The sequence below is a fragment of the Diplotaxodon limnothrissa genome, linkage group LG19, assembly GCF_057381915.1.
Source record: "Diplotaxodon limnothrissa isolate DT_005_m linkage group LG19, D_limnothrissa_male_GT1.1, whole genome shotgun sequence".
In the NCBI taxonomy this organism is placed as follows: Eukaryota; Metazoa; Chordata; class Actinopteri; order Cichliformes; family Cichlidae; genus Diplotaxodon; species Diplotaxodon limnothrissa.
The window spans coordinates 10,083,097-10,098,200 of NC_140614.1; the positions used below are offsets into that span (position 1 = coordinate 10,083,097).

Genomic DNA, 15,104 nt, shown 5'->3' on the forward strand with positions numbered 1-15,104 from the left:
GAGCGCTTTTGAAAATATGTGGTGTCCTGATAAACTGAGCCGATATTTGAGGTTTACACAGCTACATTCTCGGCTGAAAATATGTTAAACGTTTATTTTGTGACCCAGAAAGAATAATAAGAGTAATATTAAAACTAACTAGCTGCCGCCATTGTTGGAAACTGAGCTGGGCCGCGCTATGAATTCTGGGACACAGCGGCTTCTTCTTCTTCTTCTTCTTCGGGGTTTAACGGCAGCTGGCATCCTTGTACATGCAGTGCTGCCATCTTCTGTTTCAGTCCGTTATTACACTCTTAAATCCTGCTACTTATTCCTGCGTCTTTTGGGATCTTACAAAGCTTCAAACGACGCGTCGACTATTAAATCAGTCGTCGACGATTTTGATAGTCGACGTAATCGTGACTAGTCGACAAATCGTGGCAGCCCTAGACACAACACAGACACAAAAGGAAATCTTCTACATTGTTTTGCTGTTCACACAAGTTCTAATGCTACCCTTTGTTTCTGGAAGGAGACGATTTTCTGTCCAGTATTAAAGTTCAAAGAACAGGGTATCCGTCTCCAGTGGGCTGCTAAACAAGTTTACCAGAAAAATCAGACCCACGGTCATGTTGTGTCACTTTGAGTGATTAGTCAGCAGCAATAACAGGGAATGACAAACTGACAGACTTTGGATATAAAACAAACAATTTAAACATTTAGAAGTTAAACATCTTCTCGGATTCCTTTTGCTGCACATGTCTATGTATGTATTTGCTGTACAGTGTCATTTGTTTGGAACATTAATCTTGATGTATACATAAACATTTGATTTAAAAAACGTGTTTAAAAATGAACACTGACACAATTAAACACAACACTGGTGCACGGTGACTGCAAACAGAAGCAGCTGCTTGTATCCTCCTGTGGATACAAACCAGCAAGAACTCATCAGATCTCTGTCACTTACCATTAATGAAGTTTGGCTTTTATTAATAAACAGAGAGCACGGATATCTATGGAAGAAATATAGTATCATCAGAATTCAAGTATTTTTAGACATTGAATTTATGACACTGAATTTTTATCCTCCAAATTTCCCTGCAAAAATATTCACCTGCAAAAATTCACCTGAAAAAAATTCACCTGAAAAAAATTCACCTGCAAAAATTCACCTGCAAAAATTCAACTGCAAAAGTGATGAACTTTAATGACCCAAGCCAGAGCAATCAGCACCAGATCGAGTCGAGTGGCTCTCAGCCAATTAAATTACGCTGTTTGATCACATGACACCGTTAGCCAGCAGTGTGTCTCCTAAAAGAGAGCTGTTTAAAGGTGAGTGATTAAGTTTTTCTCCTAAATAGAGATCATTACAGAACGCCTAGTCCTACTTAAAATCCCATTTATTATTATTATTTTTTTTTTTATCATCTACTCGAACTAAGGAAAACGTTTGACTAACTCAAAGACAATTTCCACGCCTCCCCTGCCTGACTGCAGAGGCAGTTTTGAATTTAGGAGCGCCAAGATGGCAGCGGCAAACCCTGGCGGCTCTCCGGTGAGTATATATATATATTTTTTTTATCTTCAAGTTTGTCTTTTGAAACCTTAATTTTATTTAAATCCGTTGCTCACGTATAAAGTACACAGACACAACTCGTCTGAGGCGTGTCTCACTAAGCGCTACATGCTAGCATCCTGCTAACCGAGCTACCCTTTACATGCTGTGCTTTAGAAAATAGGATACTCGTTAAAAAAAATACTCCGCAGATATTGATAGATAGACGAACACTGCAAATATAATGTTGGAAACGAGAACGGCCTTTGGTGAAGGGGTAAAATACACCATGAATAAAGCCATAGAGTGAATGGCTGCCATGGTTGCAGAACAGCCTGATTTAATGACAAGAATGGGGAAGAGTGAGGTGAAGTGAACCACAGCCACAAAACACGGTCAGACAAGGCGGCAAAAGGGCAGTGATCTGTCCGTCAGTATGAAGTTGGTGTGTGCTTTGGTGAACAAAAACCCAGACTGGTAGCAGGAAGATGGGAGACTCGTGTTTCACTGGAATAGTGGTGAATTAAAACATCCTTTGTTGGGGACATTTCGGTGTAAATGCATCCATACAGGCAAGACAGAGGCAGACCAGACAGTGAAGAAAACAAGGCAAACATTAGAAATATAAAAACGGAAATATAGGATGAGTCGGGGATGAGTTCCTGCCCCAAGTGGAGGAGTTCAAGTATCTCGGGGTCTTGTTCGCGAGTGATGGGAGAAGGGAGCCGGAGATCGACAGACGGATTGGGGCTGCAGCTGCAGTAATGCGGATGCTGCACCGGTCCGTCGTGGTGAAGAGGGAGCTGAGTGTAAAAGCGAAGCTCTCAATTTACCGGTCGATCTACGTCCCTACCCTCACCTATGGCCTTTACATGACTAACGTCCCCTCTTCTCCCTACCTCACATTAGCCCCCATCTTTCTTCCAGGTGGAAAAGACCCGTCACCTTCTGGGAGTGGCGGCTCCCGTGGGAACAGCTCCCACCACCAAGTCCCTGAGTGAGTCTCTGTCCCCCAGCGTGAGCTCCAGCACTCTGTCCACGTCCACCTCCGCCTCCTCGCAGATCTCCAGCACCACCTTTGAAAGCGTGAGAAGGAGCTGGCCACCAAGGTGAGAAAAACGTGGGCTTAGTGGGCGTTCTTGTTGCTGCCTTCTTCCTTCTCTGCTCGGTCTTGTTCCTGTTGTGTTGTAGTGCCTGCGCCTTCTGACACACACCTTCAATACTGAATACAACCAGCTGGTGAACAGCATCAGTGACTGCAAGGTGAGAAATAATACAAAGAAATTAAAAAATAGCCTTTCTGTGTCACATCAGGGAGTTCCTATATTGACGTCTACCTCATCCTGCTGTTGTTTCACTTCAGCTTTCTCTCATCTCACCGATCGGACGTGATCCATCCGTGACGAGCTTCAGCAGTGCCACCCTCACCCCTTCCTCTACCTGCCCCTCTCTCGGACTCGCGCTGTGGCTCCATGGGCCAGAAGTAAACATATTTTTAGGAACATTGACCTCGATCTGCAAACGGTTATTGACAGGTTATCTATTTGATTCTAACTTGGTGTGATTTGTGTTAAAGGACCCCTGAGAACAGCTCACGTGCCTCCAGTCCCTCCTGCTCAGACTGTGAAAACTTCCCGATGGTTCCCACTCTGGAGACCTCCTACCTTGCGCGGGCTGCAAAGAACGAGTTCCTGAACTTGGTGCCTGATATTGAAGAAATGCGACCAGGGTGAGTAATGCCATATTAACCCAAATACTGTCACTATGACATGTGTCTCACAGACCAAATGTAAGTCGACACTCATGTTCTCTAGTTCAAGCAGAAATGATGTGGATCGATTCAAATTCCTGAGCCTGGATGATTTCAGCTGGAAACAAACCAACTCTGCTTCTTCCTCAGATAATTCAATTCAATTTTATTTATATAGCGCCAAATCACAACAAAAGTCGCCTCAAGGCGCTTCATAGATACAGAGAAAAACCCAACAATCATATGACCCCCTATGAGCAAGCACTTTGGCGACAGTGGGAAGGAAAAACTCCCTTTTAACAGGAAGAAACCTCCAGCAGAACCAGGCTCAGGGAGGGGCGGGACCATCTTCTGCGACCGGTTGGGGTGAGAGAAGGAAGATGGGATAAAGACATGCTGTGGAAGAGAGACAGAGGTTAATAACAGATATGATTCAATGCAGAGACGTCTATTAATACATAGTGAGTGAGAAAGGTGACTGGAAAGGAAAAACTCAATGCATCATGGGAATCCCCGGCAGCCTACGTCTATTGCAGCATAACTAAGGGAGGATTCAGGGTCACCTGGTCCAGCCCTAACTATATGCTTTAGCAAAAAGGAAAGTTTTAAGCCTAATCTTAAAAGTAGAGATAGTGTCTGTCTCCTGAATCCAAACTGGAAGCTGGTTCCACAGAAGAGGGGCCTGAAAACTGAAGGCTCTCCCTCCCATTCTACTTTTAAATACTCTAGGAACAACAAGTAGGCCTGCAGAGCGAGAGCGAAGTGCTCTAATAGGGTGATATGGTACTACAAGGTCATTAAGATAAGATGGGGCCTGATTATTTAAGACCTTGTATGTGAGGAGCAGGATTTTGAATTCAATTCTGGATTTAACAGGAGAAATCTGCTCTCTCTTTCTAGTCCCTGTCAGGACTCTTGCTGCAGCATTTTGGATTAGCTGAAGGCTTTTCAGTGAGTTTTTTGGACATCCTGATAATAATGAATTACAGTCGTCCAGCCTGGAAGTAATAAATGGTAAATGCCCTGTATTTATATGGCGCTTTACTAGTCCCTAAGGACCCCAAAGCGCTTTACATATCCAGTCATCCACCCATTCACACACACATTCACACAATAAATGCATGAACTAGTTTTTCAGCGTCACTCTGAGACAGGATATTTCTAATTTTAGAGATGTTGCGCAAATGGAAGAACGCAGTCTTACATATTTGTTTAATATGTGCGTTGAAGGACATGTCCTGGTCAAAAATGACTCCAAGGTTCCTCACAGCGTTACTGGAGGCCAAGGTAATGCCATCCAGAGTAAGAATCTGGTTAGATACCATATTTCTAAACTTTTCAGGGCCGAGTACAATAACCTCAGTTTGATCTGAATTAAGAAGCAGAAAGTTAGCGGCCATCCAGGTCTTTAAGTCTTTAAGACATTCCTGCAGTGTAACTCATTGGTGTGTGTTATCTGGCTTCATGGACAGATAGAGCTGGGTGTCATCTGCATAGCAGTGAAAATTTATGCTATGTCTTCTAATGATGCTGCCTAGGGGAAACATGTATAATGTAAACAGAATTGGTCCTAGCACTGAACCCTGTGGAACTCCATAATTAACCTCAGTGTGTGAAGAGGACTCTCCATTTACATGCACAAATTGGAGTCTATTAGATAGATATGTCACAAACCAAACTGTACACTGGTAAACTGTTACAATAAAAAAGACCGTAATTTTCTTTACTCTTCTTTATTTATGTAACTTTTGTTTTCACTGGCAATTTAGTGTTAGGTTAGGACAAAAAACAAATTAGGAAGGTTAAAGACAGAACATTACTAGATTGTGGTTTTAATTAAAATGTAGCCTTTGACAATGCTGAACACATGAGAAGCTACTTTAAGGCATATCACCCAATTTGTAATATTGCTAAACATTTCTTAAGGCAGACGAGTCATGCTGGCTGGGTCAGTGTCATTTTTGTTGTAATTGATGTCTGGTTTGTTCTGTTCCCTAGTGATGGGTAGGGATGGGTACCAGTATCCGGTGTTCTGACATAATCCTTGAAATAGTAATAACACAGTATCCTCAGCAAAGATGAATTAAACAAGTTTTATTTTAATGGAAGTTTACTTCAAGTCTTCAGATTTTTACTGTCTTTTATTTGATTACTTTAAAGTATATGATTACATTAGAGTAATTAAATAAAGACAGTTTTGATGGAGCTCCTGAGCCAGCCCAAGCTCTCTATGAAGACGAGGAAAAACTCCCCTGGGGGGGCCAGACTGACGGGAAGAAACCTCGGGAAAGCCCATTCAAAGAGAGATCCCCTTTCCTGGGATGGCTGGGGGGGGTTACAGGAATTCCAAAACACTGAAATTTAAAGTGGGCCAATTAAAAAAAATTATTTCCTGAAAAAAAGAAAGGTAATTCATACATCACACATAAATGATAACGTCTGAATTGTGTGTGTTTGTGTGTGTGTGATAGGCTTATCTCAGCCAAGTGTGATGCTGTAGCTCCTCCAGCGTCGGCCGCGTCTCCGGGACTTTGGTTAAACACGCGTCCAAGAAATCCCGGCAGTCTGGAAAGAAAGGAAAGAGAAAAAACATGAAGATGATAGTTCCAGTGGTCCAAGCCATCAGTCAGTCTTGAAGTGTGACGTTTTCTTACTTTTGGACAGATGTCTTTTGAATTTCAGGCGCTTTTTGAGGAAGCTCGTGGTGTTAAAGTCCCCGGCATGAAGCGCTTCGTACAGAACCACTCCCATTTGCCATACCGTGGTGGGTCCACACCTGTAGCAACTGCGCCCGTACCACTCGGGAGGGGAGTAAATTTCTGTACCTAATAAACAGACACAATTGCAATTTCTTCTAAAACAAAAGGCGAAAATTGTGACATCTGTGAAGAGCAAGAGCAGAATATGTTACCATAGAAGACGCGGTACTGCGACTGCTCCTTAACAAAGCAGCTCAGTCCAAAGTCGATGATACGAACACGCGGTACATCTGAGCCGGTCTCAATTAGAATGTTCTCACTCTTGATGTCCCGGTGAAAGATGTGTTTATCCTCCAGGTGCTTCGCAGCATCAACCAGCTGCTTCAGAATGACCTGGAAATAGAGCAGGGCGATATGACCAAAAATATTTATCACGATATACATTTGAAAAGTTGCGATAACGATATAACTGACGATATAACTGACACTAGACAAAATACTTTACAACTCCACAACTTTATTAGTGCAAAAAACCCCATAAATGTATTTTCACTTAAACAAGCAGCTGTTTTTTTTATGTGCATTAAAGTTATATAAAAATGTAACAGTGCAAATGCAAATTCCTCGCTGACAGTTTAACCAAAAGGCATTTCCAGTGGAAATTGGCCGACATATCCTCAGCATAACCATGTAAAATATCCACAAAGCTTAAAAAGAGGTTATACACACACAATACGGTAATATCACGTTGAGGTGCAGTACGTATCACTCCGCGAGGCGCCTGCCTACGATAGCCGTAATGCTCCGACAATCCATCGAGCGGTGCGGCTTTGTAGCTTAGCAAAGTCGCCGTGTACATAAAATCGTTTTGAGGTCAGTAAACACAACCAGAATTCATACATAAGGCACACGGGATTATAAGGGGCACTGTCGAGTTTCAGAAAAATCAAAGGATTGATTTTAAGTGTGCCGTATTTTCCAAACAACACGGTAATAACGACGGCCCGCTAGCATGCGCTACCAAAAATCGTGCTTTGTTGTGTATCTGACGGACGAAAGCTAAACCAGTTCCACACCACTAAAGTTGCAGCATTTTTACAAACCAGTTCTGGTTCATCCGTTTCATTCAACGATCCACTTTTGCTCTTCTCTTTCTGCGTCACCGCCATCTGCGTATGTAAACATAGGCACTGCGCATGCGCGTTTTACCTATTCTAGCGCGATATTTCATTTTCCTATCGTTGCCCAAAATTACACCGGTATTACCGTGAATGGTATGATATAGCCCAGCCCTACCTGGAAACGATGAAAAAGACAATAATCAATCAATGGGTTAATGTTTCTCTAATACTCTGTGCTTTGATTGAATGATGTACAGTCTAAGACTCTTCTAAGGCAAGTCAACTTGCCTTGGCCTTGTCCTCTGGCAAAAATCCTCCATTTTCTTCTATGTATTTATCCAGGTCCACAGCGGGGACAGGTCTCTCCATCACCAGGATCAGCTCTCTGCCAAAGTCAAACCACTCCAACAGAGACACTGGGGCTGATGTTTCCACTGATCCATCTGCTTCAGCTGCAAGCTTCAGCATGATGGCAACTTCCACTGACACATTCTTCCCGTTATCATCCTGAAATATTTCAACAAAGTGGATGATGAGGCACAGACAGGTGAACGCTGCATGCAATCCACTAATGTAAAAACAATTCAAGTCTTGCACATTTACCTTCACTTTGCAGTACACTTTCCCCTTTGGGATGTGTTTGATGGCCACCTAAAAGACACAGGGCATTGATGAGCATTTCCTCAGTATGACATCATTAAAGGTGTAAAACAGCATACATCTCAGCTTACGATATTATCCCTTATCTGCATTACTGCCTGTCTTACTACCACCATCTGAACACTTACTGGTAAATGATCCTTTATGCGGTAGCCAGCAAACACTGCTCCGCATCCTCCTTCTCCAAGCCGGTGCTCCTCCACGTATCTCGCTTGGAAGTCACCTAAACAGACAAACACAAATTGGGTTTTACTACAGCTGTCACACAAATTACTCTCTGCTGTACCCTAAATGTTCATTTTGCTCTTCACCTGAATATAAAAGCTAAGCTGCTTGCTACTTACGTTTCTGTTCAGCCACTGACTTTTTGGCAACGGTTTTGGTTTTGTCCTGGTCCACGTTCTTTTTCTTAGGTGGGTCCCTGGTGTCTCCCGCAGCTTTCCTTTTGCCAGCCTTTTTGTTTTTACTGCAGCTCTCTGAAATCTCTATGCTGCAGTCTGCAGATGTGGAAAACACCAAAAGCACGTCAGCTTATTAGATAATAGACACAAATATCTCCCAAACACTAATATCTTCAAACTAGCAACCAGATGTACACTTAATCTACCCCTCACTCAACTAATTAGCCTACCTTTACCAGTGTCCAACCAGGAAGATGCCTGCCCCTTGTCACCGCTCACATGCTCAAGAAGTTTACGCTTTTTTGCTGTATTGGTTGTCCCCGCTTCATCTTGTTGGACCTTTCGCTTGACTCCCCCGACCACATGAGCATCTGAGCTGGTGGAAGGACCAGCCTGCTCAGTGACCCTCCTTCTTTTTATGGGGGTCGTTTTTTCAGGACTGGCCTTTCTTTTAGCCATCCTGCTCTTACAATCTATAAACAACAACAACACATTAGTGAAAAAGAGCGCTCGACATCAGGACTAGAAGGATTTTGATGTCATTGAATTTTAAATTAGTATTGCTTACAATATAATAACAAGTTTATCCTTTTGATAAAAAACACACCAACACGAGTCCATACTAGGTCTACTAAGTCTAGATACTGATGACACTTGTTGCTCTGTTTTCACTGCTCAGTCCAAGAATAAACTTGTCACATTATTTTACCAAAAGACAAAGTGCCCCAGTAACCTTTCTTTGATTAGACATGTTGCACTCAGGTTAGTTTCAATCAAAACCAGGATTTAAATCCTCTAAAAATGAATCATTTTATACACAGAGCCTCAACATTGTTAGAAATGTACATTCTGTTATTTAGGGGATTTTATTTTTTACTTACTTTGATCTCCTGGATCTTTCTTATCTGCCTCAGTCGTAACTTTTCTTGTTTCCTTTTTCATCTTAATTTTTAAAATAGAAAATGTCACCTTAATGAGTGAATAGTCCTTCAAATGTCTGGATGCTTGACTTTTCTAACTAAGCTGTATAAGTCAGTTCTGTAAGTGAGCTTTAAAAGTAAACTCCGGAGTCTATGGCAACACAACATTAGAACCTTGCCTTTTAGTGACATCACTAAAAGGCAAGTAGTTTAAAGAAAAACACTCTGGCATTTCATATAATTCAGTAATTTCACATTAAACTTTCTTTCATTATCCTTTCATTATTTGTTTAAAGACTTGATGTGTGGATGCTACTATGAAGACTTCTAGTTGAGCAAACACTAATAAACACTGACTAGTTTATCTGAGATAAAATATAACACTTTTTTATTAAGTCAGTGTTAACTCTGTTTTTTTCTGTTAGGATCATTCAATAGTATCAGAAGAGAAAAGAAAAGTATGTTTTGTTTTGTTTTTTTTCTTCAAGATCTGTTCACATGTACTTAGCAAGAGTGAGTACACAGCGTTAAAAAATGGTACTTAGTGTAGTGAGGAAGGCGAAAAGCAAAGAGAGCATATGAAGGTAATATTGAAGAAGGCGCAGTTTTGAAGTGGTGAAAGGCAAAGGCATGAGTGCAAGCGTAATAAAAGGTAATAGGAGAGATGTCGAGCAGGCGGAGGACTTGGCTGGAGCAGGAAAAGGCAAAAGGGGAAACGCGAGTGCACGTCTGAAACTTCTTCACTGTCAGTGAATCCTAATTCTTAAGACTAACTAAGAAGAATAAATCTATGTATGAATGTCGTTTTGAGCACATCTCCTCTTTCTACTGATCAATTCTTCCACCTAGTGGATAGATGATAGTATTGCAGCTTGTCTCATCACCTGTTGTGTGTTTTGTGTGCTCCAGAACCTGCGTCCTGTTGGAGTACTGTACGTAAAACACACAAACACTGGAGTGAACACAGCTGCTGAACATCTCTATATTCATAACTTCTTCCTGTTATCTCATATCTGTCTCCCTTCATCTGTGTAGGAACGGTGTACAGATGTATGATTATGTCACTCCTGCTCCTCCACCTAACACCTCCACTCCAAAGTAAGTTTGCTCTGCTGCTTTGGTTCACTGATCTGCAAGTATCTGTCATTTGTTTGCAGATGTCTGCAGGAATTATTGTAATGATCCATTAATGGTGCCTGATTTCATTCAGTTTTACAGCTTGTCTCGTGTTTTTGAACTGCTTCCCTCACAGTTGTACACAGTGCTAACATGTGCTCTTACTCTGTGTTTTATTCCTGAAGAAAAAGAAAGTGCCCAGCCCAGCAGGATGAAGATGGGCCATACGTCAAGAAGCCGCCAAATGCCTTCATGCTCTATCTCAAAGAGCAGAGGCCAAAGGTCATTGCTGAACTCAACATCCCTGGAAGTGCAGCCGTAAATGCAGTGGTGGGACAGAGAGTAAGTGTGTAACTCTGCATACATTTATGCATCTGTTAATGTTGTCTGCTCATGTTTTTGCATGTGTCCCAGCTGTCCTGTAGTTATGTGTAGTAGCAGTGCTCACAGTGTGTTCTTATGATCTTCTGTCCACAGTGGAAGTCGCTTTCAAACGACCAGAAAGCCAGATATTTCAAGCAGGCTGAAACAGAAAGACAGAATCATGCCAAAGAGCATCCAGCCTGGTCGACCAAAGAAAACTATGTATGTCCAAAGTGCCAACATGCAGTTCACACATGTGTGCATCACTGCACTGAATGATGAAACAGTCACTGCACAGAGTTTGTATCAGCTAATGAAAACTCTGTGTTTGTTTTCCTCATTGGACTCCCCTGTTGCAGCCCTTCAGTTCCAGACAGAGGAAGCCTTTGTCGCAGACAGTGAGGAAGAACTGCTGTCAGTGCTGGAAGAGCTCGACCCCCTCCCCATCACTGCGCAGTCTCAGCAGCCCTCACCCACCCCTGCCTCTCCTGTAGATGCCTCTCAAACTGCATCAGTTCAACCCCGAGTTGAATTATTTCAAGACCGAGATGAGCCCATCTGTTTTGCTGAAATCCAAGAAGACATGTGGTCAGTGCTTGACTACCTCCCCGTCTCTCAGCAGTCTAATGTGCTCTCCTCTCCTCATTCACACAACTACTCGACTCCTAAACAAAATCTCATCTGTCCTGCTGATTCCCCTCCATCCAAACTGGCGTCCTCCCCTGTTGCATTCACTGAATTGCCGTCAACAACCCCCATCTTTTGCCAACTAATGAAAAACAATAATTTCACTATAGACGATTGGACCGATTTCAATTGAATTAAACTGTTACTCCTGTTATTTCAACATCTGTCTTTGTGTAAATAAATGAAAAAACAAACAATAGATGCTTCTGTCATAAGTTACAGCAGGATGAAACAACCTTCATGTAGTTCTTGTTTTTAACACTGCAAACCTTCTTTAGTTCTTTTGTTTCCTTTCATATTCAGCACACATCTGTCAGTGTCCACTAACTGTCAGGGAAAAGCCAGATAAAAACACTGTGGGGTCTTTTGGGACACGTGCTCGTTGGGTTTACTCATAGATATCAGAAATGATCTGTTCTGTATTCAAAGGATACACGAAGGACGTTTGTATTAAATGCAATATAGCGACTGATCATATGCTGCTTTCTTTGGGGGCTTTTCACCACCATGTTACACAAATCCAGTTTCTAACTGAAAAGAAAATCCTTCACCATTTTCTAATCAAATTCCCTGGTTTCCCATGTCAGAGATGTCATGGCTGAAAGGATCATCGCATATTGAGCTCAAAGCTAAACTCTTGTGTAGGGCCTCTTTCCATGTTGTACCATTCATTTTAAAAAGTCCTGGTAACAAGAGACAGAGGTGACTTGATGTATTACAGTTACTTCCCAATTTACAGAAATGATGTGACTTCTGACATTTTCCTAGCAGGAAATGTGCTACTGTGGGACACTGAAAGAATAAACAGCAAGGCACGTTTTGTTTTAATAACTTTTCTTTACTTCATTTGTATGAACTAGGTTTACCTTACAAAATCTTATACTGTATATAATGTTTTATGTTTAATTCATGTCAATGTCAGCTCGTGTTTACTCGGGTGAGCAGTACCGGCCCACAAAGAGAATGCTCTTGGTGGGTTTATGTCAGATGAAGAAGATGAAGTGATGGTCAAAGAACATTTCAAAGCCCACACTGAGAAGTTGTTCAGAAAAAGAAGTTGAACCTGACCAAGATGAAATCCAAAATTGGGAATTAATTGTTTTATTGTATTATTTTTAATGTCACATATGGTGTTGTGTAATCCGTGTATGTATTATGTGTCTCTGCTGATGTGTTTTATGCCTTACTTTCATTTTACTGTAATTAGGCTAGTTTTAAGTTTCTTGAGTATTCTGATAAGGATACTGTGTAGTATGATTTGCAAATGAAGAGGAATCAATTAGTCTTAAATTAATTGACTAAGAGAAATGAAGCGTTGGAAGAATCTTATGTTGATGACTATGAGGTTTCTGGGGTTTATTCAATAGAGCAACAACTGTGTGGGATCTTTATACAAATTCTTATATTCTATTTAGAGCTTGCTTTAAAGTATGTTAGCAAAAAAACAGCGCACGCATTCGTTTTCACGATTTTGGTTCTTCTTTAGTCATTGGGTCTTTTTAGGTGGTACCTCCAGGTACCACAAGGGGGGATGTGGTGGATTTTTGTGTGATATGTATAACTATGTAACTATATACACTATATATCTATGTGCACTGAACATATATATTTTAACTTTCATGTAGAGTCTTAAGCACAAGACATTTTGCTTCACCATGGTTTATTAAGGTGGTGCAGTAACAGGGCAGTTAATGCTGCTGAGAGTTCTCCTGCATAACTCGCTCTCCAGCTAACTAACCTTCCCTAACGTCTTTCATGCAGCACATGTCTGTATCTATTTTTTTCTACTCTTTTACAGAGCATCTTTTTGAGTGTCTTGATTTTAATTTGATCTAAAAGGGTTGGATCTCCACATCGTTGGTGGAAGAAGATTATCAGGATGGCTTCAAAATTTGCGACTACAGCCCCTCTTCTGTGGAACCAGCTTCCAGTTTGGATTCGGGAGACAGACACTATCTCTACTTTCAAGATTAGGCTTAAAACTTTCCTCTTTGCTAAAGCATATAGTTAGGGCTGGACCAGGTGACCTTGAATCCTCCCTTAGTTATGCTGCAATAGACGTAGGCTGCCGGGGATTCCCATGATGCATTGAGTTTTTCCTTTCCAGTCACCTTTCTCACTCACTATGCATTAATAGACGTCTCTGCATTGAATCATATCTGTTATTAACCTCTGTCTCTCTTCCACAGCATGTCTTTTATCCTGTTTTCCTTCTCTTACCCCAACCGGTCGCAGCAGATGGCCCCGCCCCTCCCTGAGCCTGGTTCTGCTGGAGGTTTCTTCCTGTTAAAAGGGAGTTTTTCCTTCCCACTGTCGCCCAAGTGCTTGCTCATAGGGGGTCATATGATTGTTGGGTTGTCCAGCAGTTCATCTATATGTAAAGAAGCACTTAAACTAAAACAGACATAGCTACGTTAATCCTACCGTAAAACAATAAAACAAGGTACGACCTCTCCCATGCTCCCAGGATGTGGGGGTGCATTCCTGGGGTGCACACCAAGCCTGCAGCCTGCTAGAGATCACACACAATTGATTATATGCCTCTAAGTATACATGGTTGAATATTTCCTAATACAAATAACTACATGCAGTATTCTACCATATGCAAACTTATATCACTAAAAGATTATACTGACTACTAAATACAATTTTCCATTGACACCTAATAATTCTGCACTCCCTGTATATTGTATTGCCTCCTGCAGGACAGGCTGCACATGTGAATTTGTCACTGTTTTTTCCTCCTTCTCTTTTTCGTTGTGTTTTTCTCCCAAGTTGGTTTTAGAGTAGGGTCACCTTTTAAAACTATTTGTTTTTTATGCTGGGTTTGTTTTGATTTCCAATGGGCTGGTGCAATATTAGTCGGGCAATGTGCAATTCCTGAGCTTATCCCCTCTTACCTTAGGGGAATTAGGTCTTTTAGAGGTGCTCCGTGTGGATTTGCAGTGAATAAGTTATATTAAGTGATTTTAGTGCCACCAATTATTGCCTGAACTAAAACACTTAGTGCATGCGATAAGTGTTCTGTTGGGCTCGTATTTATTTGGGGTGGATTTGTTTCTTTTAAAGCAACGAGCATCTGGGACCGCCGAGGGAGAGCAAGCCCTCAGGTGATTCAATTCAATTCAATTTTATTTATATAGCGCCAAATCACAACATAAGTCGCCTCAAGGCGCTTCATAGATACAGAGAAAAACCCAACAATCATATGACCCCCTACACAGCAAAATCTCCAGTTTTAAATTAACACTTTTGACAGTGTTATATGTTTAAAAGTAACCTAGTCAGTTTTGAAGATTAACAATGGCTAACACTGAGCAGTGCTGATTTTCTAACACTGGAATATTTCTAACATTTTGAGTTATTTTCCAGTGTTAGAAAATCAGCACTGCTCAGTGTTAGCCATTGTTAATCTTCAAAACTGACTAGGTTACTTTTAAACATATAACACTGTCAAAAGTGTTAATTTAACACTCAACAGTGTTGTATTTAACACTCAGAGGTGTGGACCCATATAGACACTCTCTAGTGTTAATTTAACACTGGAGATTTTGCTGTGTATGAGCAAGCACTTTGGCAACAGTGGGAAGGAAAAACTCCCTTTTAACAGGAAGAAACCTCCGGCAGAACCAGGCTCAGCGAAATAAAAAAAAATTGAAAAAACAAAAAAAACAAGCGCATCCATGCTCACAGGTGTACACACGGGTGATCACACCCACAAACTACACCCTTTTTGGCTCCTACCTCAAAGCACACTGTTCTGTTGATCTTATGTGCTGCACAATAATGTTTAATATTTAGTATTTACTGTCATATTCCCATATATCATTGTGATGTTGTTTATTCTATT

The 15,104-nt window shown here is 41.4% G+C and overlaps 2 protein-coding genes across 2 annotated transcripts; one reads left to right on the forward strand and one right to left on the reverse strand.

Annotated features, from left to right (window-relative positions):
- Positions 1 to 1,265: 1,265 nt before the first annotated feature.
- Positions 1,266 to 11,061, forward strand: LOC146611714 (uncharacterized). The gene is made up of 6 exons (XM_085343357.1): positions 1,266 to 1,314; positions 1,425 to 1,537; positions 2,465 to 2,646; positions 10,390 to 10,546; positions 10,682 to 10,789; positions 10,927 to 11,061. The coding sequence occupies exons 1-6, from the start codon at positions 1,266 to 1,268 to the stop codon at positions 11,059 to 11,061; spliced, it is 744 nt and encodes a 247-aa protein (XP_085199483.1).
- LOC146611715 (serine/threonine-protein kinase pim-1-like) lies at positions 5,761 to 9,110 on the reverse strand. Its single transcript, XM_085343354.1, has 9 exons — positions 9,050 to 9,110; positions 8,399 to 8,641; positions 8,112 to 8,264; positions 7,896 to 7,990; positions 7,711 to 7,758; positions 7,396 to 7,614; positions 6,199 to 6,379; positions 5,942 to 6,112; positions 5,761 to 5,852 (listed from the first exon to the last, which is right to left on the reverse strand). The coding sequence occupies exons 1-9, from the start codon at positions 9,108 to 9,110 to the stop codon at positions 5,761 to 5,763; spliced, it is 1,263 nt and encodes a 420-aa protein (XP_085199480.1).
- Positions 11,062 to 15,104: the final 4,043 nt, after the last annotated feature.

Bases quoted from the DNA above. Each gene is read 5' to 3' on its own strand.
- LOC146611714 (XM_085343357.1), top strand. From the start codon at position 1,266: ATGACACCGTTAGCCAGCAGTGTGTCTCCTAAAAGAGAGCTGTTTAAA. The intron at 1,315-1,424 runs GTGAGTGATTAA...ACTCGAACTAAG, and splicing joins TAAAAGAGAGCTGTTTAAAG to GAAAACGTTTGACTAACTCA. The intron at 10,790-10,926 runs GTATGTCCAAAG...CCCCTGTTGCAG, and splicing joins GGTCGACCAAAGAAAACTAT to CCCTTCAGTTCCAGACAGAG.
- LOC146611715 (XM_085343354.1), bottom strand. From the start codon at position 9,110: ATGAAAAAGGAAACAAGAAAAGTTACGACTGAGGCAGATAAGAAAGAT. The intron at 8,642-9,049 runs GTAAGTAAAAAA...TGTTGTTTATAG, and splicing joins GAAAGATCCAGGAGATCAAA to ATTGTAAGAGCAGGATGGCT. The intron at 7,759-7,895 runs GTAAGTGTTCAG...TGTGTCTTTTAG, and splicing joins GCATAAAGGATCATTTACCA to GTGGCCATCAAACACATCCC.